The sequence below is a fragment of the Giraffa tippelskirchi genome, chromosome 2 (assembly GCF_054371585.1).
Source record: "Giraffa tippelskirchi isolate mGirTip1 chromosome 2, T2T-mGirTip1v1.2.pri, whole genome shotgun sequence".
Lineage (NCBI taxonomy): Eukaryota > Metazoa > Chordata > Mammalia > Artiodactyla > Giraffidae > Giraffa > Giraffa tippelskirchi.
Window position 1 is genome coordinate 59,256,526 of NC_137276.1, and position 24,227 is coordinate 59,280,752.

The 24,227-nt window shown below is 47.4% G+C and overlaps 1 protein-coding gene and 1 long non-coding RNA gene across 5 annotated transcripts in view; both read left to right on the forward strand.

Annotated features, from left to right (window-relative positions):
- Positions 1–10,264, forward strand: part of DLG5 (discs large MAGUK scaffold protein 5) — a 156,001-nt gene extending 145,737 nt beyond the window's left edge. For 2 of the 4 annotated variants that reach the window (XM_081573828.1, XM_081573825.1), the window contains 5 exons: positions 5,241–5,384; positions 5,631–5,758; positions 6,149–6,258; positions 6,944–7,053; positions 10,043–10,264. In XM_081573828.1, coding sequence (XP_081429954.1) covers positions 5,241–5,384; positions 5,631–5,758; positions 6,149–6,258; positions 6,944–7,053; positions 10,043–10,200 — 650 coding nt within the window. In that variant the 3' untranslated portion in view covers positions 10,201–10,264. Of the gene's footprint in view, positions 1–5,240; positions 5,385–5,630; positions 5,759–6,148; positions 6,259–6,943; positions 7,054–8,528 lie in introns of all 4 variants that reach the window. The other 2 variants (XM_081573829.1, XM_081573827.1) reach the window with 1 other exon arrangement.
- A 3,620-nt stretch (positions 10,265–13,884) lies between these two features.
- LOC145539748 (uncharacterized) overlaps positions 13,885–24,227 on the forward strand; it is a 74,756-nt gene continuing 64,413 nt past the window's right edge. Inside the window, exons 1-3 of the long non-coding RNA XR_014077932.1 lie at positions 13,885–13,975; positions 15,331–15,458; positions 21,589–21,640. This is a non-coding gene — a long non-coding RNA (uncharacterized LOC145539748). The remainder of the gene's footprint in view (positions 13,976–15,330; positions 15,459–21,588; positions 21,641–24,227) is intronic.

Consider the following 24,227-nt stretch of genomic DNA (forward strand, 5'->3'; position numbering starts at 1 on the left):
TGTGTATGCAAATACATCTATAGAAAAGTGTACGGCCTGAGATGTTTTCACGTTTGAACACACAGTGAAAATTTTTATCCTTTAATCAGAGTATTTAATTACTGATTAAATCATCACTGATACATTTACCATCTTACTATTTGTTTTCTGTTATCCTGCCTATTTTATGTTCCCTTTCTTTTCTTACTTTTTTTGGATTAATCAAGCATTTTTATTATTCTGCCCCCTCCTCAATCTCTTAGTTTTTATTCGTTTTGTTTTATTCTTTTGGGGGTGGTGATTACAGCAGCCCTCACAATGTATATCTGACTTACTACTAACATGAATCATGACTTTGACCACTTCCCCAATAATTCTAAAACATCAGAACACCGTGACTTCCTTACTTCCTTCCTACCTTTTGCTTGATTATCATTTTCATATTATATGTATTTTTAAATCCAGCAGTGTTATTGATTTACACATCAGTCATTCACTTATATTTATCCTTTCCATTATTCTTCATTCCTTCCTGTCATCTTCTTTCCCTCTAATTTTTTCTTTCTGCTGTACACTCCCTTCAGTATTTCTTTTTTTCCAACTTGAGATATAACTGACATATATTATCGTGTAAGTTTAAGGTGTATAAAATGATAATTTGATATGTGTATGAGTTGCAAAAGATTAACCACAATAAGGTTAGCTATAGTTAACACACCCTTTGTGTGTGTGTGTGCTCAGTTGCTCACTCATGTCTGACTCTTTGCGGCCCCATGGACTGTACCGTTACCTCATGTAATTACCATTTTCTTGTTATGATCTTCAGCATTTCTTGTGATGCAGGTTTGTTGGTGACAGTCTCAGTTTCTGTTTGCCAATTTTCCCATGATTTTGGAGATTTTCACTGGATATAGAATTGTAGGTGGGTCGATATTTTATTTATGCATTTTAAAGATATTATTCATTGTCCTCTAGCTTTCACTGTGTATTCATTTCCTGAGGCATTTGCAACATATGTTACAAGCTTTGTGGTTAGCACAGTATGCATTTATTCTCTCACGGTTCTGGAAGCCAGAAGTCCAAAATCAGTACTATTGGGCCAAAATCAAGGTGTTGGCAGGTCCTATACACTTATTCTCTCACAGTTCTGGAAGCCAGAAGTCCAAAATCAGTAGTGTTGGGCCAAAATCAAGGTGTTGGCAGGTGATTCTTCCTTGGAGGCTCTAGGGGGGAATCTGTTAGGTCCATTGGTTTGTAATGTTCAAGTGCTATTTCCTTATTGATTTTCTGTCTGATTGTACTGGGTTTCCCAGGTGGTGCTAGTGGTAAAGAATCCTCCTGCCAGTGCAGGAGACATTAGAGATGTGGGTTCAATTTCTGGGTCCGGAAGATCCCCTGGAGGAGGGCATGGCAAGCTACTCCAGTATTCTTGCCTAGAGAATCCCATGGACAGAGGAGCCTGGCGGGCTACAGTCCATAGGGTCGCAAAGAGTCGGACACGACTGAAGTGACTTAGCGCAGCACAGCACTGGTTGTACCATCCATAATTGAAATCGGGATGTTGAAGTCCTGCACTGATTGTATCATCTGTTTCTCCCTTCAGCTTCATCAGTGTTCACTCTACTTATTTGGGAATTCTAGTGCTGGGTGCACATATATTTATGATTGATATATCTGTTTGGAGAAACTGTCTTGTGACAGTTTTTGTCTTCAAGTCTATTTTGTCTGATAAAATTATGGTCACTCCTCTCTTTAGATTCCCATTTGCATGAACTATTTTTTCCTATCCTTTCCTTTTTAGCCTGTGTATGTCCTTAGATCTAAAGTGAGTCTCTTGTAGACAGCATATAGTTGGATCTTTTTTATTTATGCATTCAGCCAATCTGCATCATTTAATTGGGGCATTTAATCCATTTATACTTAATTACTCATATGAAAGACTATTTTTTAGTTGTTTTCTATATGTTTTGTTGCTTTTTCATAAATCTTTTCCTTCCTTGCTGCCTTCTTTTGTATTTCATTGATTTTTTTTTGTAGTGACATGTTTTAATTCCTTTCTTATTTCCTTTTGTGTATATTTTATAGATTTTTTTTTTTTTTGGTTACCATTGTAATTACATAAAATATCTTTAGGTTGTAGCAATTCATTTTAAACTGATGATAGCTTAATTTCAATCTTATATAAAAGCTACATCTCTGTGTTCCCCCCACCCCTTTATGTTATGGATGACACCAATTACCTCCTTTTATATTATGTGAATATTAGGTATATAATTCCTTTTATGCTTTTGATTTTAATATCTGTACCAGTTTTAAAAGGAGTCTACATACCTCTATTAGGTTGCTTCCAGATTGTATGTTTGTATATTTACCCTTCCCAGGAGGTTTATTTACTCTGGGCCTCTGACTCTGGTTGGATATCATTCTTGTGAGAGGCTCTATAGCCCTATGATTCTGTTATTATGAGGACTTCTGACAAAGCAGATTATTCTGAGAGGATCAGTCAGTTCAGTTCAGTCACTCAGTCGTGTCCGACTCTTTGCGACCCCATGAATTGCAGCACTCCAGGCCTCTCTGTCCATCACCAACACCTGGAGTCTACCCAAACCCATGTCCATCGAGTCAGTGATGCCATCCAGCCATCTCATCCTCTGTCGTCCCCTTCTCCTCCTGCCCCCAATCCTACCCAGCATTAGGGTCTTTTCCAGTGAGTCAACTCCTCACATGAGGTGGCCAAAGTATTGGAGTTTCAGCTTCAACATCAGCCCTTCCAATGAACACCCAGGATTGATCTCCTTTAGGATGGATTGATTGGATCTCCTTGCAGTCCAAGGGACTCTCAAGAGTCTTCTCCAACACCACAGTTCAAAAGCATCAATTCTTCGCCGCTCAGCTTTCTTCACCGTCCAACTCTCACATCCATACATGACCACTGGAAAAACCATAGCCTTGACTAGATGGACCTTTGTTGGCAAAGTAATGTCTCTGCTTTTAAATATGCTATCTAGGTTGGCCAGAACCTTCCTTCCAAGGAGTAAGCGTCTTTTAATTTCATGGCTGCAATCACCATCTGCAGTGATTTTGGAGCCCCCAAAAATAAAGTCTGACACTGTTTCCACTGTTTCCCCATCTATTTCCCATGAAGTGATGGGACCAGATGCCATGATCTTAGTTTTCTGAACGTTGAGCTTTAAGCCAACTTTTTCACTCTCCTCTTTCACTTTCCTCAAGAGGCTCTTTAGTTCTTCTTCACTTTCTGCCATAAGGGTGGTGTCATCTGCATATCTGAGGTTATTGATATTTCTCCCGGCAATCTTGATTCCAGCTTGTGTTTCTTCCAGCCCAGCGTTTCTCATGATGTACTCTGCATATAAGTTAAATAAGCAGGGTGACAATATACAGCCTTGATGTACTCCTTTTCCTATTTGGAACCAGTCTGTTGTTCCATGTCCAGTTCTAACTGTTGCTTCCTGACCTGCATAGAGGTTTCTCAAGAGACAGGTCAGATGGTCTGGTATTCCCATCTCTTTCAGAATTTTCCACAGTTTATTGTGATCCACACAGTCAAAGGCTTTGGCATAGTCAATAAAGCAGAAATAGATGTTTTTCTGGAACTCTCTTGCTTTTTCGATGATCCAGCGGATGTTGGCAATTTGATCTCTGGTTCCTCTGCCTTTTCTAGAACCAGCTTGAACATCTGGAAGTTCACGGTTCACGTATTGCTGAAGCCTGGCTTGGAGAATTTTGAGCATTACTTTACTAGCGTGTGAAATGAGTGCAATTGTGCGGTAGTTTGAGCATTCTTTGGCATTGCCTTTCTTTGGGATTGAAACGAAAACTGACCTTTTCCAGTCAGGAAACTTCTAAATTGGTGCCCCTCAGTGTGGAATGTTAATAGTCATTAGGGGAGAAGATGATTCTGTTGAGTTGAAGACATGGTCTTAATGTCCATAGACCGAGAAATGGATAGGTGCAGTGCATCCATGTTTTAGGATGTTCCAAAGGATACAAGGGGATCAGTGTGAATCAACAGGGATGCTTTCAACAGAAACATAAGACTGAGTGAAGGAGGGAGTTGCAGAATATTTATGGTATGTCATTTTTGTTGGACATACATATTTTATAGGTTTTCTAAGCACGTAAAAGTCAACATAGGAGACTCACCTCTGGAAGGATATACTTTATAGTCGTGTCCAACTCTTTGTGACCCTATGGACTATAGCCCGGCAGGCTCCTCTGTCTATGAGATATACGTTAAATCCTCATAACCAACTATGATGCCAGTTGAGAGGAAGCTTCCAGGGACCAAGACTGGAGAAGAGGGGTCGGAGAGGATGCCTAGCTTACCTGTCATGTTCAAAGTTTTAAAAGAGGGGATGTTTTTATCTCTTCTTGGAGGAAGTTCTTTGCCCTGGGTCTGTGCTTTCTATTCTTTTAAAAGTGTTTAAAAGTTTTTAAAAGTGTTTCTGAAATGCCAGCACAGTGATTGGTACCCGGGAGGTGTCAGGAAGATATTTCCATGCTGGTTTTAGGCTATCTCTTTCTGCAAGGATTTTTTATTCATTTTGTGGAAGGGGAGGCTTAACTACATGTATCACCTAGGATATTAGTTTGAGTGCTGTAACTGAGGCCAAATAACAATGGCTGAAGCATGATAAGAAGCTTCTTTCTCTGCCACGTAAAAGTCAGGATTGGTGGGTAGTCCCCTTGGAGACAGCTCTGTTCTGGGGACCATCAGAGAGCCTTTTGTCTCGTGGCTCTGTCATTTCCTGAGGGTTGTTGTCATCTGCAGGATCAGAGGTGGGTCACTGCCCCGGTCCTGTCCGTTTCATTTCCTGGGAAGGGGGATAGTTTGCTCACTGCATGGGGCAGGTCTGGGTCACATGACCCACCCCCCTCAGGGGAGGTGGCACCTGTAGAGAACAGATGTCTAATAGGAGTGAGGGGACTGTGCATTGAACACACATAGGAGAATTTGAGCAGAATAAAGTGCTGCAATGCCTTGGGTGTCCATGGAGTGGGGACACTGTGCCGGAGTGGCCATGCCCTGGTGTGCCCGGGGTGTGGGACTCTCAGTGCTAAAATTGGGCGAGTCCCAGGCAGACCAGGGTGAGCTGGGTACCTGGCTCTGGATCCGTGTAGTGAAGGATATGGGTCTGCCTGGGGTAAGCAAGGTCAGGGGAGCAGTGGGTCCCCAGCCCCTCCCTGCCCTCCCTCTGCTCCGGGTGGGTGCCCATCCTCTGCCGCCCTCTCTCACTCAGATTCAGTGAGCCTGGCCTATCAGCGGGTCCAGAAGGTGGACTGCACCTCCCTGAGGCCCGTCCTGATCCTGGGGCCCTTCCTGGATGTGGTGAAGGAGATGCTGGTGAACGAGGCGCCCGGCAAGTTCTGCAGATGCCCCCTTGGTAAGGGAGGCCCTCAGGCCTGCTAGGCTGTGTCTGTCCCTGTGTTTGTGTTCACCTGCTTCCCAGGGGTGGATCTCACAGAGTTTTCAGAGTCCTTCTGACTTGGGTCACATCAGCGTTTAGCCTCTGGTTCTTTCTCTGAGAGTGAGGATGGCAGGGCTGGGTTTCTGCACAGTGTTTTCCCCAGCCCGTGCAGTGATGGCTCACGGTGCCAGACCTGCTGATTTCTGTGTCTGTGCTTTGTAGAGGTGATGAAGGCCTCCCAGCAGGCCATCGAGCGGGGCGTCAAAGACTGCCTGTTTGTCGATTACAAGCGGAGGAGTGGCCACTTTGACGTGACCACTGTGGCTTCCATAAAGGAGATCACAGAAAAGGTACCCACTGGCTTTCTGGGTAAGGTTTCTGAGGCCAGGTGGGATGGTGCTTTAGAAAGTTCCTGCCTGGGTAAAGGCAGGAAAGGGCTTTGGAGTTGGGCTGTCCAGACCCCACATGGCTCCCGTTCCCAGCTTTGACCATCATCAAAGCTGACAGCCTTGTGGGGAGAGACTTCCCTGGATGAGGTTTCTCCACCATGTGTCACATGCCCTCTTCATGTCAGAATGGTTTTGCTGCCTTGTTCATCAGTAGCACCTTATGTATTCACTTATAGGGCAAGGCTGGGCGGTGTCAGGTGAGGGGTGGGGCCCCTCCATGGCAGAGAAAGGCTGGGCTCCTGAGGCCCAGCCCTGCCCCTGCCCGGGTGTTCACCCTCTCCCTCCCTGCAGAACCGGCACTGTCTCCTGGACGTCGCCCCCCACGCCATCGAGCGACTGCACCACATGCACATCTACCCCATCGTCATCTTCATCCACTACAAGAGCGCCAAGCACATCAAGTAGGTGCCAGGCTCCTTAGGGGCTCGGCCTGGGCCTTGCTGGGCGTGGGCTGCTGGCTCAAAGCCATGGGAGGTGGCTGGGCATTGCCTTCGAATCAGGCATCCTGTGTAGGAGTGACCCTCCCCCATGTGCCCATCTCACACTGAGCCAGTCGTGTTAACCCTGGCTAACCCCAGCACAGCCCTCCCCAACCCTCTCCAAACTGTTTGGGGGCTGCCATAGTGCCGTGAGTCTGTGCCACTTTGTCTGCATATCTCCCTCCTGACCCCCATGCCCTCTCTCCCTCTCCTGCCTTTCATCTTGGTGCTCACAACGACACAGGAACTGGGTGGCCCAGCTCTGCCAGGAGCTGACTTATGATGTGGATGGGCCTTTGCTCTCACTGAGCTTCAGTTTTTGTGCTGGTTAGGCTAATGACTTGCCAAGCCACCGCCTCCCCCCGCCCGCTGGCCTTTGCCTTTTGATGCTCCCAGTCTTCTGGTACCTGTACTCGGGGGCCAGCTGGGGCATCTGGTATCTTCCCCGTCTCTTCCCAGAGCTCCCTGTGGGGCCAGCAGGCTGCGCTGTGCTCCACCAGGGGCGCACGTGCGGTGGGGGGTAGCCCTGTTATTCTGGACAGAGAAGCCGAGAGGAGGGCATGGGGAAGGTGAGAAGGCTCAGCCAGGTTCCTGGATGTCCCGATAGGGAGCAGAGAGACCCCATCTACCTGAAGGACAAGGTGACTCAGAGGCATTCCAAAGAGCAGTTTGAGACGGCTCAGAAGATTGAACAGGAGTACAGCAGGTACTTCACAGGTAGGTGTGCGTCAGGCCCAAAGAGGAGCGGGTGGTAAGGACGAACACAGCCTTCCCAAGGATGCCCTCCTTAGAAGTGGTTGTAGCCCGCACTTCCGGGGTGCCTGGCGATGCCACCGCAGTGAGCAGTTTCATTACACATGATCTCATTGCAGGCTCAGGGCAGCATCAGCGACTTGCCGGTCCAAAGGTAAAGTTCACTAATTCTGGCCTCGGGTCACAATCTGGTCTTGAATTGTGGCTGAACAGGCGCCACATGGCACAGTTCCGGCATTCCCCAGGCAGGTGGCACAGTGGTGGTGGCTGTGACCATCCGTCTCCAGCACCCTCCAGGGTAGGCTAGTTTTGCAGTGGAGTTTGAAGACAAACTGTACCATTACTGTCTCTTGTCTTTGAAACAAGGCAAACTAAAACTCTAATTTAGCAGTTGCCATAGTACTTGGTGGCTTTCAACTTCTTCCATGAAATCAGTCATTTGTAAGGGGCATAACAACATTGTGGTCAAGAGAGGTGGAGACTGTGATTTTAATTAACTTATAGAGAGTGTTATTATGATCTAGTTTGGTGCTTCTCGTGCAATATTTGGTCTCAGAACCCAGCCCCGGCTCTTCTGTGTGTGTGTGTTTGTGTTTTAATTTCAAATCCATTACAGACCGGTATTTCAGTTAAATCCTTTAGCAATTTACTAGAGAAAGGAAAATTTAAAACTTCAAAACTTACGACATATAGGCTTTGAGTTTTTATCAGCTTTAGCAGATGTGAAATTACTCTGTCACATTGACATAGCAATTTCTAAACGCTCACTGTCAATATCTGTGGCAAGAAGCCAGGACATGGCGCTGTTCCATGGAGCACGCACAGGGCCCTCGTCTAGTGTCTACTGGGCCTTGGTGTTGAAAACTTGCCGAGCAGCAGGCCTGAGCCGGAGCTGGGGATGGCCCATCATCTTTGCTGAGAGTCTTCTCCGGGCCATGGGGTGCCCAGCTCTTGAGACCCGAGACCCAACCTTGTTCCCTCTAGAATCCTGCTGCCAATTGGACCAGCATAACATACCCCAGACTGCTTTCCAAAATGCTGGGACTCCCTGTTGCATGACTAGGCACACACCAGCCCAGGTCATCACTGCTGTGGCTCCTGGCAAATCATGTGCATAGTCACATCCTGTCACCCCTATTACAGGGGTCAGGGCAACCTGGAGAAATCAGACACCAGCCTTCGTGTGAGCCCCAGATTTTAACATCGTATGAACAATTGCCGAGAGGGATAGATAAAAAGCCAAAGTGATTTGCACTCAACTCTTTTTTTCTTTTCCAATTTCTTGCTGGTGGAAGAGAAGTGAGGCGGGGGTAGAGCAGTTGAGCCAAGTAGCTGAAAACAGGCAGAGCACCAGGAAGCGTGAAAGATCTGTTTACTTGCCTCCTCCTGGGAGTCTTCCTCCGAGCCAATGACGTGTGCGTTTGGGGACTCTCTTGCAGGGGTCGTCCAGGGAGGAGCCCTGTCGAGCATTTGCACTCAGATCTTGGCAGTGGTCAATCAAGAGCAAAATAAAGTCCTGTGGATCCCAGCCTGCCCTCTCTAGAACACAGCGCTGGGGACGACTGTAGCTAGGCCTCTAGCCCGACTGCCTGGCGCAGCTCTTTGCAGTGACTACGGATAGATGCCTCTGTGTGTAAACACGAAGGGAAGGGATCCATGAACCGAGGCTCCAGAAGCACCTCCTCTGTAGACGGAAGGCCACAGACAGACGGGATCCAGACCCCGGCCAGCGGACTGTGCTTCTCCCACATGTGTGTGCTTTAAGACAGAGATTGTGGGGTAGGGGACTCGACACCAACCTTCCTTGTAGCCAGCTCAACAGAGATGCTGCAAAGACAACCTTTCAGAACACAAGTTTACAAGCCTTTTCTAAGTATTCGGTTGTTTATGTTTACTTGAATGGCTCCATGTTGTCGCTTCCCAGCCCCCACCCTTTTCCTCCCTGTCGCTTTGGTGTTGGTTTTGTGCCTGCTTTCAGCGAAATGACTCTGGAACCTCGCTGGGGGCTGCTTTGCTCTGGGAGGTTCTTGTCGGTGGGACCAGAGCTCTGGTGAGTGCCCTGCTCCTCGGCGGCCCCTCTCCTGGAAGGCCCTGTGACTGCGGCTGCTGAGACCGTCGGTGGGTGCGGGACTGGTGCCTTTGTGCGGCTGCGTGTTCTCCTCCGGCACCTAGGAAGGTGACTTCCGCCGTCTTGTAGGCGCATCCCTCAGACTTCGTCTCCTGCCTTCTGCCACCTCTTACTTCTCATCCACCTGTCTTCATGATTCCAGCATTCTCTCTGGTCCTCAGAGCTTCGTGGGTTCACTGTGACACAGCCAATTCTGGGCAGGGTGTCAGGCTGGGGCTGAGGCATGCCACTGGGTCCTCCTTCGGTTCTGTGAACAGTGACAGCCTTTACCAGTGCAGATTTTGCAGAGTAATTCCCAAATGCTTTACAATGGGGCAGGCACATCAGCTCTGTTTGATCTAAAAGCAATTCGTATTTCAGACTCTGAATAGAGAGCTCTTACGGAAGCTTAAGGATCAATGTGGTCACTGTTAAAATTGAAGAAAGAGAACCTGGGATCTATCTAGTCTTGGCTTAAGCTCTCACAACATGAGCAGAGCTCCACGAGGATGGCTTTGTTTTGTTTTGTTTTTTAACGCATCTGATGCCACATGTTTCTGGCTGAAGATTTGATGTGGTTCCTCTTTAAACTGTGCGTCCTGTTAATAATAGGTACTGTACGGGGCTCCGGGTAAGTGTCGCTGGGGTAGGACCTCTATTTTAATACTGTTCCTAACATTTCATTTTACTAGCAAGAAATCGCTGATTTCATTTTATTCTTTGTAATTCTAGGCACTAGATTATAGTTTAGCCATACTGACATTTTTTTAAAAAGGGATATATTTTCTTGCACAGTTGTTTGCAAGGAGACACGTTTCAGTCTCAGTGCTGCCCTTTGTTTCACAGGTACACACGTTCTGGCTCAGACAGCTAGGACCAACCGCAGGCCGTCACGGGGTTTCGCTGGCACCCGCGGGGCCACTGCTCTGGGCGGCTGGGGTTGGGACAAAGATGGTACAGTGTGCACGGGTACTGTTCTGACAGACTGGGGTTTTCTGTACTAAAACCTTCCTTTGTATCAAAAGTTAAACAGACTTTAGTACAATAAATAAAGGTCAATTTCTGTAAGTCGTTGTGAAGACACCTGTGTTTCATGTGTTTTCCACCTCTCCCTGGCCTCCTCAGCTTTGTTCCTACATTTGAGACAGCCGTCCCCCCGCCTCGGCATTTGGCTGGAGCTGGCCACTCTGGGAGGTTCCCTCCAACTCTCTCGATGATCAGGCGCCCCTCTCATCTGCTGTGTCAGCCCCTCCGACTCTCTCCTTCCCTCCCATGTGTCCATCTGTCCAGTACAGCGCAGGTGCTGGTTGTAACCAGGCAGCTCATGTATGTTAAGATTCCAATCCTGCCCTGGAGGCTCATGTTCAGATCTGCAGGTTTTGGTTGGACCGCAAAAAGCAAAGGGGCTTGAAGGACACCAGGATCCCCTCGTGATCTCATCCGGGTCCCTGTCTACCAGGGGGCAAGGCCCAGACTGCGCACCGGGGGTGAAGAAGACCCAGCCTGGCCCAGGGGCTGCAGTGTGAGACCACCCAGGGCTCTCCTGGGCAGATTGTTTGGGCCCAAAAGCCTGTTCCAGGGTGGCAGGAAGGCCGGGAGAAGGGACCAGTTATTGTCTGTAACCCATGCAGAGCCCAGGCAGGGGATGGAGGTGCACAGCCTCTGCCGCCAGGTGGTGTCTGCATAACAGAGGCTCAGAGCCTTCTGGAAAGACAGAACTGACTTTTAGCTGCAGCCTTGAGACCTTGGACACATCTCACATTGGCCTCCAAAGACAGGGCAGACAAGAGAATCCCTGAGGCCCCGTCCCGTGCTGACATCTGAGTTATAAGTAGGGAGCAGAACTTCCCTCCTGCTGTGGGGAGGTTGAGGAAAACCCCAGCTCTGGGAACCTTGAGACACGTGACTTTTGGAGGCTGGAGGAGTCCCTGATGCCTCACATGCAGGAGCAGAACCTGAAGGGATCTGGGCTCAGAGTCCTGGGCCAAAGTCCTGGGCCACTTCAGCTGGAGTGAGGCTCTGAGGCTGACCGAAGGGGCGGGACAACTGGAATTTAGGACTAGGAAACCTGAACTGCTCCCTGGGGCTGACAGTGCAGAGGGCCACGTGGGTCACAAGTGCCAAAGACGGAAAGAAAGACGAGGAGTTGCCGGGTGGGGCATGGAGCAAGCATGAACTCACAGCGGGGAAACAGTTGGCATGGGACGCCAATCTTTTCTTTGGGGACGGGGCTCTGAGGCCCGGTGCTGCACAGCCAGGCCTTCTCCTCTGCCCCCTCTGCGCTTTTCCCTGTGGGCTTCCTGGACCTTATTTTCAATCATGCAGACTCTTGTGTGCTCATGCCTTCCTGAATGTAGTCTCCAGACTCTTGATGGTTTCACCTTCAGTTCTCCTTGCTATTGTGAGTTTATATTTTTTGTCTTTTTTCAACCATGAAATGTGTCATACATACAGAAGAGCATCTACAGTGTAAACATACGGTCTAAAGAATAATAATAGTGCATCTGTCGTTAAGAAACAGAACCACACCACTGCTGTGAAAGCTCTTAATGCCCACCACACTCGAATTCTCCTTTTCCCCTAGGGAGTGCTGGGCTGACTTGTGGTTTAACGATTCCCTCGCTTTTCTGTTTTCACCCTCCAGTGGAGGTGGTTTGAAACAATATTGTGTGCGGTTTTGAAGACACCAGGCTTCAAGCACCCACTGAGCTATGAAAGCAGAGGGCAGCGCTGCTGCTGTTGGACGACGTTGGCTGGAAAAGCAGTGTGACCTCTGGGTCAGGGGGAGTCTCAGCTTCCCTGGGGATTTTGAAATGCCATTCTTCTTGGGGAAATCAGTAAGCAAGGACTTGAAAGGGTCCTGGGGACACTGGGGCCACCATGCTCAGGGTGTGTGGCCGTACTGTGCACAGAGTCCTCGTGGTCTGGCAGGAATACAGTCAGAGGGCTGGAGCTGCTGACTGCAGTTCCATGCTCACTGCGACCATCCTCTTGATTTCAGCAGTGAGCCAAAGCTGAGCCCTCCGGGGGAAGAAATGCTGACTTCTCCTGTTGATCTGAGGAGTGGGAAGGACATCAGGTAATGTCAATCAAGCCTAGGAGAGGTGAGAATGGGGCCAGTTCAGTTCAGTTGCTCAGTCGTGTTCGACTCTGCGACCCCGTGGACTGCAGCGCACCAGGCTTCCCTGTCCATCACCAACTCCTGAAGCTTGCTCAGACTCATGTCCATCGAGTCGGTGATGCCATCCAACCATCTCATCCTCTGTCATCCCTTCTCCTCCTGCCTCCAATCTTTCCCAGCTTCAGGGTCTTTTCCAATGAGTCAGTTCTCTGTATCTGGTGGCCAAAGTATTGGAGCTTCAGCATCAGTCCTCCTAATGAATATTCAGGACTGATTTCCTTTAGGATTGACTGGTTTGATCTCCTTGCAAATGAGAATGGGACCAGGATCACCGTAATGTTCTCTTCATTAAGAGAAGAGCCAGAGGCCCTGGTGCTAATAGCTCTTGACATTTCTGTCTTGAGTCCCCGCTCCAGACCAGACTTTTTACTCTATCTGTCTGGTGTGAGCCCTCATCCTGGGATCTCCTCTGCTTTGCTGAGAGTTTCGTGGGAGTTTTCTTGATTTCTCTGACTCTTTTCTCTTTTGATGGATCTCCTGCTTCTTGTGCTGCTTGTGAGGAGAAAGGGTTAACCCCTGATCTGAATTCTTTCTGCAGAGGAAGGTGACTCAGTATCAGTATAGCTGCATGCAGTCCCTTAGTCCCTCTCTCTTCAGTATGGTACCAGTTCTCTGATCTGTGCCTGGTGAAGCCTAGTCCAGGAATCCTCTCTTAATATTCTCCAGGCAGAAAAGCCTCCTGGCTTCTGCTGAGTTCAGGGAAATGCATTAAGCCCGTAGCTTGAACTCCAGGGATCTGTTTCTCATGGGCTTTCCTGAATTCCATCTTTAAGCCATCCTCTCCACCCCAAGTTCTAAAGTAATGCCACAGTTGCTTTTTCCTCTGTTGTTTTAGGATTTGGCTTAGGTCTACTAAATAATTTACCACTAGTCCATCTGCTTCTCAGCTTCTAAAATGATTTTGTAGTTACATGCTTCTCTGCTCTCCCCATATTTTTGGATTTTTTTTTTTTTTAAAAGGAATCTTTTTACTGTATTTCCTTTGTTTTAGTGAGGTTTTAATAATGGAAAAAAATCTAACTTATGTATCAAGCTAAGCTGCTTGCTTATAACACAGAAATTAAGGTTTATACCTTTTCGTGTTCCTTTACTATTATCTTACGTTCACTGAGGTCTTCAGAGGACCTGAATTACATACTTGGTTGCTTTTAACAGCAGCATCCCTTTCCGGTTCCTGAGTGTGTCAGTCAGGCTTCAGCCTGAGAAAGTGAAAGTCGCTCAGTTGTGTCTGACTCTTTGTGACCCCATGGACTTGTATACAGTCCATGGAATTCTCCAGGCCAGAATACTGGAGTGGGTAGCCTTTCCCTTCTCCAGGGCATCTTCCCAAACCCAGGGATCGAACCCAGGTCTCCTGCATTGCAGGCGGATTCTTTACCAGCTGGGCCACAAGGGGAGCCCTGAGAGGCAGAACCATTAGGAACAGTATGACGTATATGTAAATGTATGTGTCCCTTTGTTATAAGGATTTGGCTTCCGTGACTGTGGATACTGGCTAAGCCAGTCTGAAATCCACTGGGCTGGACTGGCAGGGGAGCAGGAAGAACCTGGTGGGCAGATGGGACTCATGGGCTCAGACAGGAAGCAAAGGATGCAGGGTGAGCATCACAGATATAGCTGAAGCTGCTGCCATGAGTGGGATTTCTGTTTTTTATAGGGAGGTTTCAGATTTTCAGGCCTTTTAACTGAATCAGGCCTACCCAGATTATCCAGGGTGCTTTCTTACTCTTACTGACTGATGGGATTTAATAACATCTGCAGAATGCCTTCACAGTAACACCCAGCTCAGTGTTTAATGATGGAACCGTGGCCTAGTCAAATTGACACATCAAAAAAACTTGTCACAGTGGGTTTACCAATAGCTTACCTAACTGGTTCCCCCCAAATGGGTATCTGAATTAATTTTATTGTTATTTGTGTTTATATATAAGTTTATCTAACTTGTTAGAAGCTTCTCTGTGGGGTTTCTGGCTTTGGGCAGTTATGGGAAATTGTCTCAGACCTTTCTTATTGCCATGTTGCCCTGAGGATAAAAGCAGACTTGTGCTTAGTTTGGAGATGGTCTTAGCTCCTCACAGATGCTACCTGCTCTGAGAAAGTTCACCATCTAAGCAGCTTTATGCCTACTTGCTTCAGAGATGGACAGAGATGCCCTGAGGACCAAGTGACTGTGGGGGCTAAGAGGAGAGACTGGCAGGCCCAAGTGCCCTCTTGCAGGCTGCACTAGAGGCTTCTGTGGGGCCAGGCTGCCCCTGAGCACACTGTGGGGTGTGGCTGGCACCTGGTGCACATCTCAGAATATACAGCGATAGTAGAATCAAACAAAACCTGCATTGAGTCCAGCAGTGGTGTGTATTGATGTTGGTTCCCTATGGAAATAAAATTATAATCTAAAACTGCAAGATATTTTGCTAGAAATGACAGTGGCTGTTTTTTTTACTAACAGCTTATTTTTACTAAGATTATCTGCTAATAATTAGAGGGAAGATATATGTTTAATTTTTGCATTTTACAAGTTTACATTTTCCTTGAAGTACAGAAACTTGTGTTTACACTCTGGTGTTTGAAATAAATATTTCTGCTAATATTTATAATTTCTAAACAATTCCCTCCTTAAAAACCAGTGTGTTTTTTAGTTAGCTTTCATGACATCCTGGGTTGTCTCTTGTTTCTACACCTTAAGGGTCTAGACTAAGCAGGTGATCCTCGAGGATGCTGCTGCTCAACAGCATCTTCATTTATGGAAAGTACATTGTTTAAAACCAAAAATCTCAGAGTTGAATCTGAGAGGTGTGTGCACAAATCATGGAAGCTTAGAAGGTAAGTTCCTTGTTTCAGGTCAAAGGTAGTTGGTCCTTAAAAATGCAGTGATAGGACCAGTCAAAAATGTCTGCAGATGCAGAAGAAGATGGGATGGAAGCCCATTAGAAGAACTTCTGTGGGTCCTTTGCAGGCTGCACACTCGTTTCCCCGACAGTCCAAGGTCGAGAGCCCAGTGTTGGGGAACTGAAGACATGGCCTCCACTGCTTCCTTCAGTCTTGTAAGAGCAGACTTGATCAGTATCCTATGCTGTGCAACAGGTGGGTTCTACAATGTCTCGATGCTGATGGTATTCCCAAGATGTCAGGCATTACTGCTTATATAGTGACCCAGCCAGCAGGCAGTGTGACAGCCGTCTGCCCAGAACGGGAGCTCAGGGTAACACAGTTGAAGTTGCTTCGATATGTTGCTTGTGTCCCTGGTACACTCTTCAGCATTGTTATGGGATCAGCGGAGAAGGTCATTGCCAGTACTGATCACTTTCTGGAGGTTGAAGGCCTTTACGGTCTCTATCCACAAGCAGAATGATTGAGTCAGCAGTCTGATCACTTAGAGGTCTGCCCCAAATACAGATTGGGTCAGTATGCAGCCCTGAGTCAGCCTCGTAGTGGCCACCATCATGGAATCACTCCAGTCCCTTGGGAAGTCACTAGCCCGACAAGTCAAGATATGGGTGAGTCATCCAGCAGCAGCAGCTAACGCAGTTAGGGGGTACTGAAACCACTGAAGAGGGGGGACAGTTGCAACTCCCCAAGTGACAGCAGAGACTCAGCCAATCTTGGCCACAGAAGATGGGGTCAAGGCCCATAAGCAGGCACTATCAGGTCCCCTGTAGGGATTAAACTCACTGTGAAGGTCTCCTGATCTCTCCATGGCAGCCAACTGGTGAGACAAGAAGCACTCACGGTCACATGCTGGGTTCAGAGCCCCGGAAGGGACACCAGGAGCTACAGTCACAGCACCCAGGCTTGTCACTGCCTCTGCTGGCAGGGTTGGGTGCATGGGCCCCAAAGGCAAGACACCCCAGGAGGCAGTCGGTGCCCTCAAGCCAGTTGAGATAGTAGGGTATGACAACCGAACCAATCTTTAGGGAACTAAAATGAAGGGATGAAAACAAGCCAGAGGGTCCCAGTGGGGGATGTTGCGTGTCCCCTTGTCCCGTGCACCCTTCGTCCCAGGGTTCTTGAGTTGTTTGTGTGGTTTGCCCCCTGCAGGCCTCAGATGACCCCACAGGACCAGGTGGAGGCCTGACTTCCCTATGGCATGAAAGGGCATGGTGTGAAACACACCAGTGATGGGGTGGGGGAATGGGTGGATAAAGGATTTCAGGATTCCAGTGTGGGACTGAAAGTGTCTCCTTGGCTTAGAAGACCTCGCTCTGGAAGGGTTTGCTGATCAGATCTTCCTGGAGGTTTTTTTTCTCTCCTTTTGCTTCAGCAGTAGAAGAGAGAGAAAAACGTATACACTGAGATGTCTCATTCGACACCTTATCCAAGAAAGACAACACATTTTTATCAGTTTTTCTCCATTGCTTCTTGATGCAGAATACCAGCTAAATTAAGTACAGATTCTCTCCTTTCTCACCCAGGAGTGAGAGTACACAGAGCTGTTTCATACTTTTCTTTATATAACCCAAACTGCTAGTGTAGCCTTTTGTCCTGTATTGCAGTCACTACTGCAAATGGAGCTGTCCTAGTTGAGGCCAAAAAAAATGCAGAGGACCACACAGCGGGCCAACAGCCTAGATGCAAGAAAACACAAGCCCCTGTCGGGTGGGCACAGGATTCAGGCCCGTCACGAGGAGCCAGTTTCTCTGCAAGAAGAGGAGCTGCTGAAGTGCTCCACAGCGCCCTCTAGAGAAGGCCAGAGATTGGGCTAGTATCTGTGCGGGTGGAGGGTGTGTCCCAGGGACTCTCTGAGCTGCTCTCCTTTTTTGGTTTTCTTAGGCAGCTGAGATCAGGGAATGTAGTTTTTAGAATGGGGGAACAGAAAGGTTTTAAAGATGTTTTATGTTGGGCTGGACTGGAAGGCCTGCCTTGTGCCCATACCGTGGTGTAGGGGGCCAGCCCTGCTTTGGGGCTGGTGGGTAGCCATTTCTCTGCATCCTAAGGTGACTGGAGGTGGAGAGGAGAGTTCTGCTGGGATTTAAGGAGAAAGTGTGTGTGTCCATTTTGCCTCACCCGCTTGATCCCCATATAATTTCCTAAGCCTGGTATTTTGTCTATAACTGTAAGGCACGAAGGGAGGAGCTTGGAGAAAGGGACACCAAGTGTTCTTCTTCAAAAGCCTTGGAAAGTAAAGGAAAGAGTGTGTCATGGCCGCCCACACAGGAAATGGTGGTGCAGTTTTCTCCAAGCACTGCGGGGGGTCCTTCGTCCTCTGGTGATGTCACTGTGTATAGAGGTGGCAGGGCTGTTACTGGGATGTGCTGCAGGTCATGACTGAACATAACCTGAAAGGAAAAGTGCTGCCCTCTAGTGGTCTTGCGCCCTGATATTTGCAGAACACCCTCCTAATGCCATATATTATACTGACTTTCATATGCTCTGTACATTTTCCCAGGGTTAAAACTCTATTATTTTTAATGATTACTATCTGATTGTAGCCTTCTTTTATTCAAATTATATTAAGATTAAACTCATTTTTATGAGATCAATTGATTACATGTTTAATGTAAATAAATAATAAGCAATAAATAAATGAGGGGCCTGTAAGCTAAGATACTGGGCAATCTCGTTAAGTTGTTGTTGCTCAGTTGGCTGGCCAAACCCTGTCATTTCAAAACAGCAAAACATTATATTGATGCATTAGGCCAGAAATGTAAAGCTTGACTAAAAATTACATACTTGGAAAGCATTTGCTTAAGGTGAAAATAAATTCTGTGTGTGAAATTCAACTATCTTTTTCTTGCAGATATAAATAAAGGCACATGGCAAAAGAGGGAAATTTGTATCAGGAATTGTATTATGAATTTGCATTATGAATTGAAAAGTCAGATTCCATTCTCTCTGACAATGTAAGGGGTTAAATAAGGTGGCTATTACCATCTTAAGTGTGATCACACTTCGCCATCAGTAACAATCATGGAAATAGAGACTGCTGTCAAGTGAGGATAAACAAAGACTATTTCCAGCTTGCTATAGCAAGGGAATCAGTTACCATCACTTACCTTGGTCAGACACTCAAAGGTAGGCAGTGGAGTGAGAAAGCTTTGTAGTGGAAAAGGAGAAGTCTGCAGGTATGCCCTGATCAGAGTCTGTTAGCCTGGGGAAGCTGTAGGCAGGCTGACTAGCAATTGGGGCATCCTATGTGATTGATTAGGAGTGCATATTTGGCTTTTTCTGGTTGGCCCTACGAAGCTGGAAAAGCTGGCACAAAAATTAGGGACGCTGACAGGTGTTGATCAAGTCTTGGCCATTTGGGGCCAAGTGTTAGAGGGGTTGTTTGTCTTCTTGAACTAACCATTCAGTCCAGCTGCTGGTTTGAGGAAGTTTAAGGAACAAAGAAACACCAGGCAAATCTACAAGGAGGAATATTCTGTGACAATGACCTTGTCTCTTCAATGCTATGTATGAAAAAATAAGGTGTGTGTTGGGACAGATGGGTGGTGGCTGTTTCGGATTAAAAGAATCAAGAGATTTTTGTAACCAACTATGAGGGAAAAAATTGCAAGAGACATCTGGGGAACAATTGAGATTTGAATTTGGGTTCAGAATTAAAACCATGAGGGAATTATTTGTGATGTTGGAATGCCAGTGGCATTGTGTAGGGGCCATGTGTGGCAATGCAAGCTTAACTCCTTTGGAGGCACAGTGTCTAATTTCCCTTGAAATGGTTCAGGGAAATGTAGATGCTGTGACATGGCAAAAAGTTGTAGTTTTAGATCTAGATGGTGAGTACATGGGTTTTCATCACAGGAAAGCAGGTTACTCCATGTTCAAACTTGTAATAATGCTTAGAAAGGAGTCTGTTTTGATCTAACCTCAGTTCTGCTTACTTCATGTAACCGCCATAACAGTTTATGCCTACACAAGCAAAAAATAGATTTGTGTTTCCTTTCAAATTTTTACCTAGACAAAATCAGAACCTAACTACTTAGGTTTTCCCCTACCCAATGCCATGGGGTGTTTCTCCATATCAGAGCATGTGGATCTGTCTATATGACAACACACTGTATTTATTTGAATGAGTAAACATTTTTTTTTTTAAACAGACTTAACCTTCATTTTTGGAGAAGGCAATGGCAACCCACTCCAGTACTCTCGCCTGGAAAATCCCATGAACAGAGGAGCCCGGTAGGCTGCAGTCCACGGGGTCGCTAAGAGTCGAACACGACTGAGCAGCTTCACTTTCACTTTTCACTTTCATGCATTGGAGAAGGAACTGGCAACCCACTCCAGTGTTCTTGCCTGGAGAATCCCAGGGACGGGGGAGCCTGATGGGCTGCCGTCTATGGGATCACACAGAGTCGGACACTACTGAAGTGACTTAGCAGCAGCAGCAACCTTCATTTTTTTGTATAGTTTTTCTGTTAAAAACATTATCTAGTTCTACTGTCAGAGAAACTGTGAAGGAAGTGTTAATGGAAACAGGCTGGTTGCTTGAGCAAAGACGCACAACCAAGCAAGAAAGAACAAGGCACTGAAGCCAAGTTCATGTCTCCAAAGCCCTAGAAATGGTGCTCATAAATCCGGGGCTTTCCTCTAGCACACACTCCTTTGGGAAATGATTTATCTTTGGACTCTGAGAGACTGATCTGTCACCTGATGTACAATTTGGGGGTAGTTAAGAGTCCAGATACCTCAAGCCAGGGTAAGGGACCTAATGGTGGATGAGTTACTTTGAACAATTATCTCTGGTTTTTAGTTTCCTTTTCTGTAAATGAAGCTGCTACTTCCTTGCAGCCCATAAGATAGTATCTCTGTAGGACGAAGAACAGGCAGAGACCACTCACTGCCCCCGGTAGAAACCTTGTCCCACACGATGCACTGCTCTCGTTCTGATTCAGGTTTCCTGCAGCTGTGGCTGGCAGAGCCATCTGTCTGCACCCTGGCTGCAAGGGAGCCTGAGAAAGCAAATTTGGGTGTCTAGCTGGGGGAGGCAGGACCCACTAATGTCAAGAATTTCCCAAACGGAGGAAGGGTATTCAAAAGTTGAGCAGCTTCAATCATAATAAATAGATACCATGAATCCATAAATGTCTTTAAATAGATAATGTACATTCCTAACATGCAATATCATGCAGCCATTTTATACACCGATTTTGAAGCAAACTTAACAGCATAGGAAAATACTCAAAATGTCTTATGAAAAGCTATGCAAAACCATACATTGAGGATGGTCTCAATTTTTAAAAGAATGCGTGGGGAAAAGCCTTGTAACACAGATGTCTATTTGGGCCCCCTGAGAAGCAGGTGCCAACATGGGATTAGACACACAAGAGGTTTGTGGGGGGCATGCCTGTGAAGAACGAGAGGGAGGGAGTTGGGCATACAGAAAAAAGCCTTCAGACTGGGGGTAGGTCTGCCTCCTGTGAAAGGAAAGAGGGAGGGAAGGGCTGAGTAGGAAGAGCCTCAAACCACAGTGCAGTTCTGAGAAAATCTCAGCCAGGCCAAAGGCCCTGAGCAGAAGTGTCTCTTTGGGAGCATCCCGCGTTTGGCAGGAGTGGGCCAGCACTACCACCTCTGCTGTGCTCAGTCACTCCCTGGGGGCAGCCTGGAGGAAGTGGGGCCACGGGGTCACGGGCTGGAGCCGGAAGCTGTTAGTCTGGGGGCTCTGTGCCCATAGCAGGCTCTCTTGAAGGAGATTGAGAGGCACACCTCCCTGGCCACCATGACATATTGATAAAATGAGGATGACTTTTGAGCTGTGCTTTGTACACGAGAAGTGTCAAGCAATGGTTATGAAAGCTGCTTGAGTAACCCCTTAGCTACTCTCTTGAACATTGCTGGGGAATATCATGCATGTACCCGGCGTACCAAGATTACAAGTGTGAGGACAACAACCCCCTGGCACCCCTGGGTAGCCAGCGTCAGGTGGAGGGCAGATAGTTGCCAGCCCCATCCGTCTCCGGAGTCCAGGTGGTCCCCTGCCGTGGGCACAAGGATGTACCCCTGGGAGGTGGAGCAGATCCTTCTCTGCTTTTCTTCATAGCTTTTCCCTGACATGCCACTTTTTAAAATTCAGAGTGTAATTTGGTTTTTCTGAAAATTTGCCTTAAAAGAGAATGAGGAGTTTGCTGCAATTCTGCAGCTTTGTGCTCTACATCTTGGTGCTTTTTAGAAAAGTGAGTATCTGTCATCTGGAAAACTAGACCATTTGTTTGGAGAACTTCATTTTGTGATTCTGAATTTCACACTGATTTCAAACCCTTATTTCTTCTTCTTTCAGGCAGATCCCACGATCCCTGAGTTTAGGTTCTGCGGATTATAAAGATCCACAGGTAACTGAGGGACCCTTCAGAATAAGCCAGATCCTAACAGATCATACTAAAGAAAAGGATACTGGAGACTGTCTGATCCCGACCTCACAAATTAGGATAAGGAAGCAACTTTGTGGACCCACCTGAGGCCTCACCACCCTCCAAGGGCTGCTGCTGCTCCCTGGGGGCTGTGGCTTCCCAGCCTCCCTGGATTCAGTTTGACTGCAGGGTTAGGAGGGTTGGCTATGCTCCGTTTGAGGCCAGGTGCGGGCTCCCTATCCCTTATTAAGGCTCCCATCCCAAGACAAAAAGAAGTGTAAGAGAGGTGAAGTCCTTGGTAAGGGCCACAGAGTCTCTCTGGTCTCTAGGTATCCAGTCAGAGGTTCTCCTAGCTGTATGGCACAGCCATGGGCAACTAGAGGGATGAAGGGTTGAGACGTCCTGAGGAAGCAGTAATGGTGGCAGTTAAGTGGGCCTCATCATGTGCCAGGTAATTCCCTAAGTAGTTCCTATGTGTTCACTTGCAACCCTATTTGGTAGGTGCTATGATCCCCATTTACAGATAAGGAAACTGAGGCACAGAGAAGCCGAGAAACTTGCTTAAGCTCATACAGCTAATCAATGGCAATGCCAGAGTCTGGGCTCTCAAATCCTCTCTTTGAACACCTGCCAGGCAGTGGAGAAGGTGATCCCCAATCCAGGCCTGAGTGATTGGGCCAGGCCCAGGAGGAGGTCTGGAGAAGGAGGCAGTTGTGCTAATTCAGCAGAGGACAAAGCTTGGCCAAAAGATGTGGAGGAGGCAAAGACAGGGGGACCAAGCAGGAGCTATGGTCACACTCAAGCGAGGCTCACACTCAGCAGGTTCTGCTGAGGACAGCGGACCCTTAAGTCACGTTTAGCCATGGGGCACATGAGCCCTCAGGCCCGCTGTGTGCTGGCTGGCCAACACCATGGCTGGAGGCCCCAGATATGCAGCCTTGCCAATGTCCACTTCCAACATGGAGGCAGGATTGACATCCGTCATTAGGGAAGGGCCACAGAAGCTGTAACCCCATGCCCTGGTCTGTGTGGCCCAATCTGCAGACAGAAGTATCTGTTCAGTTAGGACAGTGACACCGGTATTTAAAATGTCATCTCACAAGAGGCCCTTAGCTTTTAGAAGACAGCTTCTTCCCTTCCACTCCTCTGGCCCTTGCTCCTTCACCCAGTGTGGATAATCAGGAAGTGGAGGCAATCCATTTCCAGAGTGGATACCACTGACTTTGAGAGAGGTGGGCTCTTTCAAAATCCTGTTAAGAAATTATTCAAGAATTTTCTTTCTTTTTTTTTTTTTTAGAATTTAACTAGAAGCGACTGTTAGAAATATATCATCAGTTGCCTAGTGGAGTAGATGTATTTTTCAAATGTTTCATCAACAAAGCTACGATTTTCAGGTGTTGTTACTGCCATGTATAGTAGGAACACAGATCAGGATCTTTGTTTGGGAGGAACCTTCCAAGAAGCCAGTCTTAGCTTTATCCATGCGAGATGAGTGGCATCTGCCTGCATGTGTGTTTAAGGTCTCAAACAAAACCCCAAGCTTCAGAGACCATGTGGTTCAGTGTGCATTCCTCTGGGGAGGCAAGGTACTTGGATTTGCCCTTAATCTTAAGCCTCTGCAGCAGAAAGTCACTGTGAAAAAAGGGTCTCCAAAGAGACGGTGTCATGGTGAGGGCTCTGGCCAGCCCCGTGGGCAAGCTGAGGACAAGACAGAGCAACCAAGGGTATGTGGGCTCTTGGTTTCCCACTTGTGACTTCGTTGGGGATCTGAACCATCAAGAACACCATCCTGTTTGTGGGCAAGAGTGCATCTTACTGTTTGGGGTCAGTGGTCAGAGGCAACATTGTATAGAAGCAGCACAAGTCACAGAAGCTAAAAACTGCAACTGACTTCTGATTCTCACCCCAGGAGGTGGGGGAAAACAGGCTGAGCAATCTCTGGAGATTCTTGGGCAACTTTAGGGTGATAGTTGGAAGAGACCCCAGGCTGGCCTACTAATCTGGAAAGCAGAATGTTGGGCGTAGGTCTATGTAAAAATGCTACCATAAAATGAATGTGCTGCCACCCTGACCTCACAGAGCAGGCCAGATGCTCCACACAAGTAGGAGATAGACAAGGAGATAGAGGTTTGCTGAGTCTGAAGATTTTGCACAGTTCAGCCCTACAGCAAACCCTGATGATGAATCCAGAGACTTTTTAGGGAAAAATGATGATAAAGCATCACCAGAACCTGGCCCAAGAGAGAAGTTCCCCGAAGGAGACTTCTTCTCAGTGTGGGGAAGAGCTTCCTGACCGTGGTACCTGTTTCACAGTGCAGCACAACGCTGAGACCCCCGGCCAGGTGCTGGCTGACCCGAGAGTTGGCTAGGCTGCGGCTCCCCAGTACTGTCTGACTCACCCTGGGCGTGTTCCTGGTTGTGTTTTCAGGTTGCTGCTCCCAGCCTACACACAGAACGGATCTGGGAAATCACAACAGCTCAAAATTGCATTCCTCATTCCTCCAAGGCTTCTTTCAGATGGAAGGATCCCATGTCCAAGACGACATGGGACCCTTTTGTCTGTTCTCTG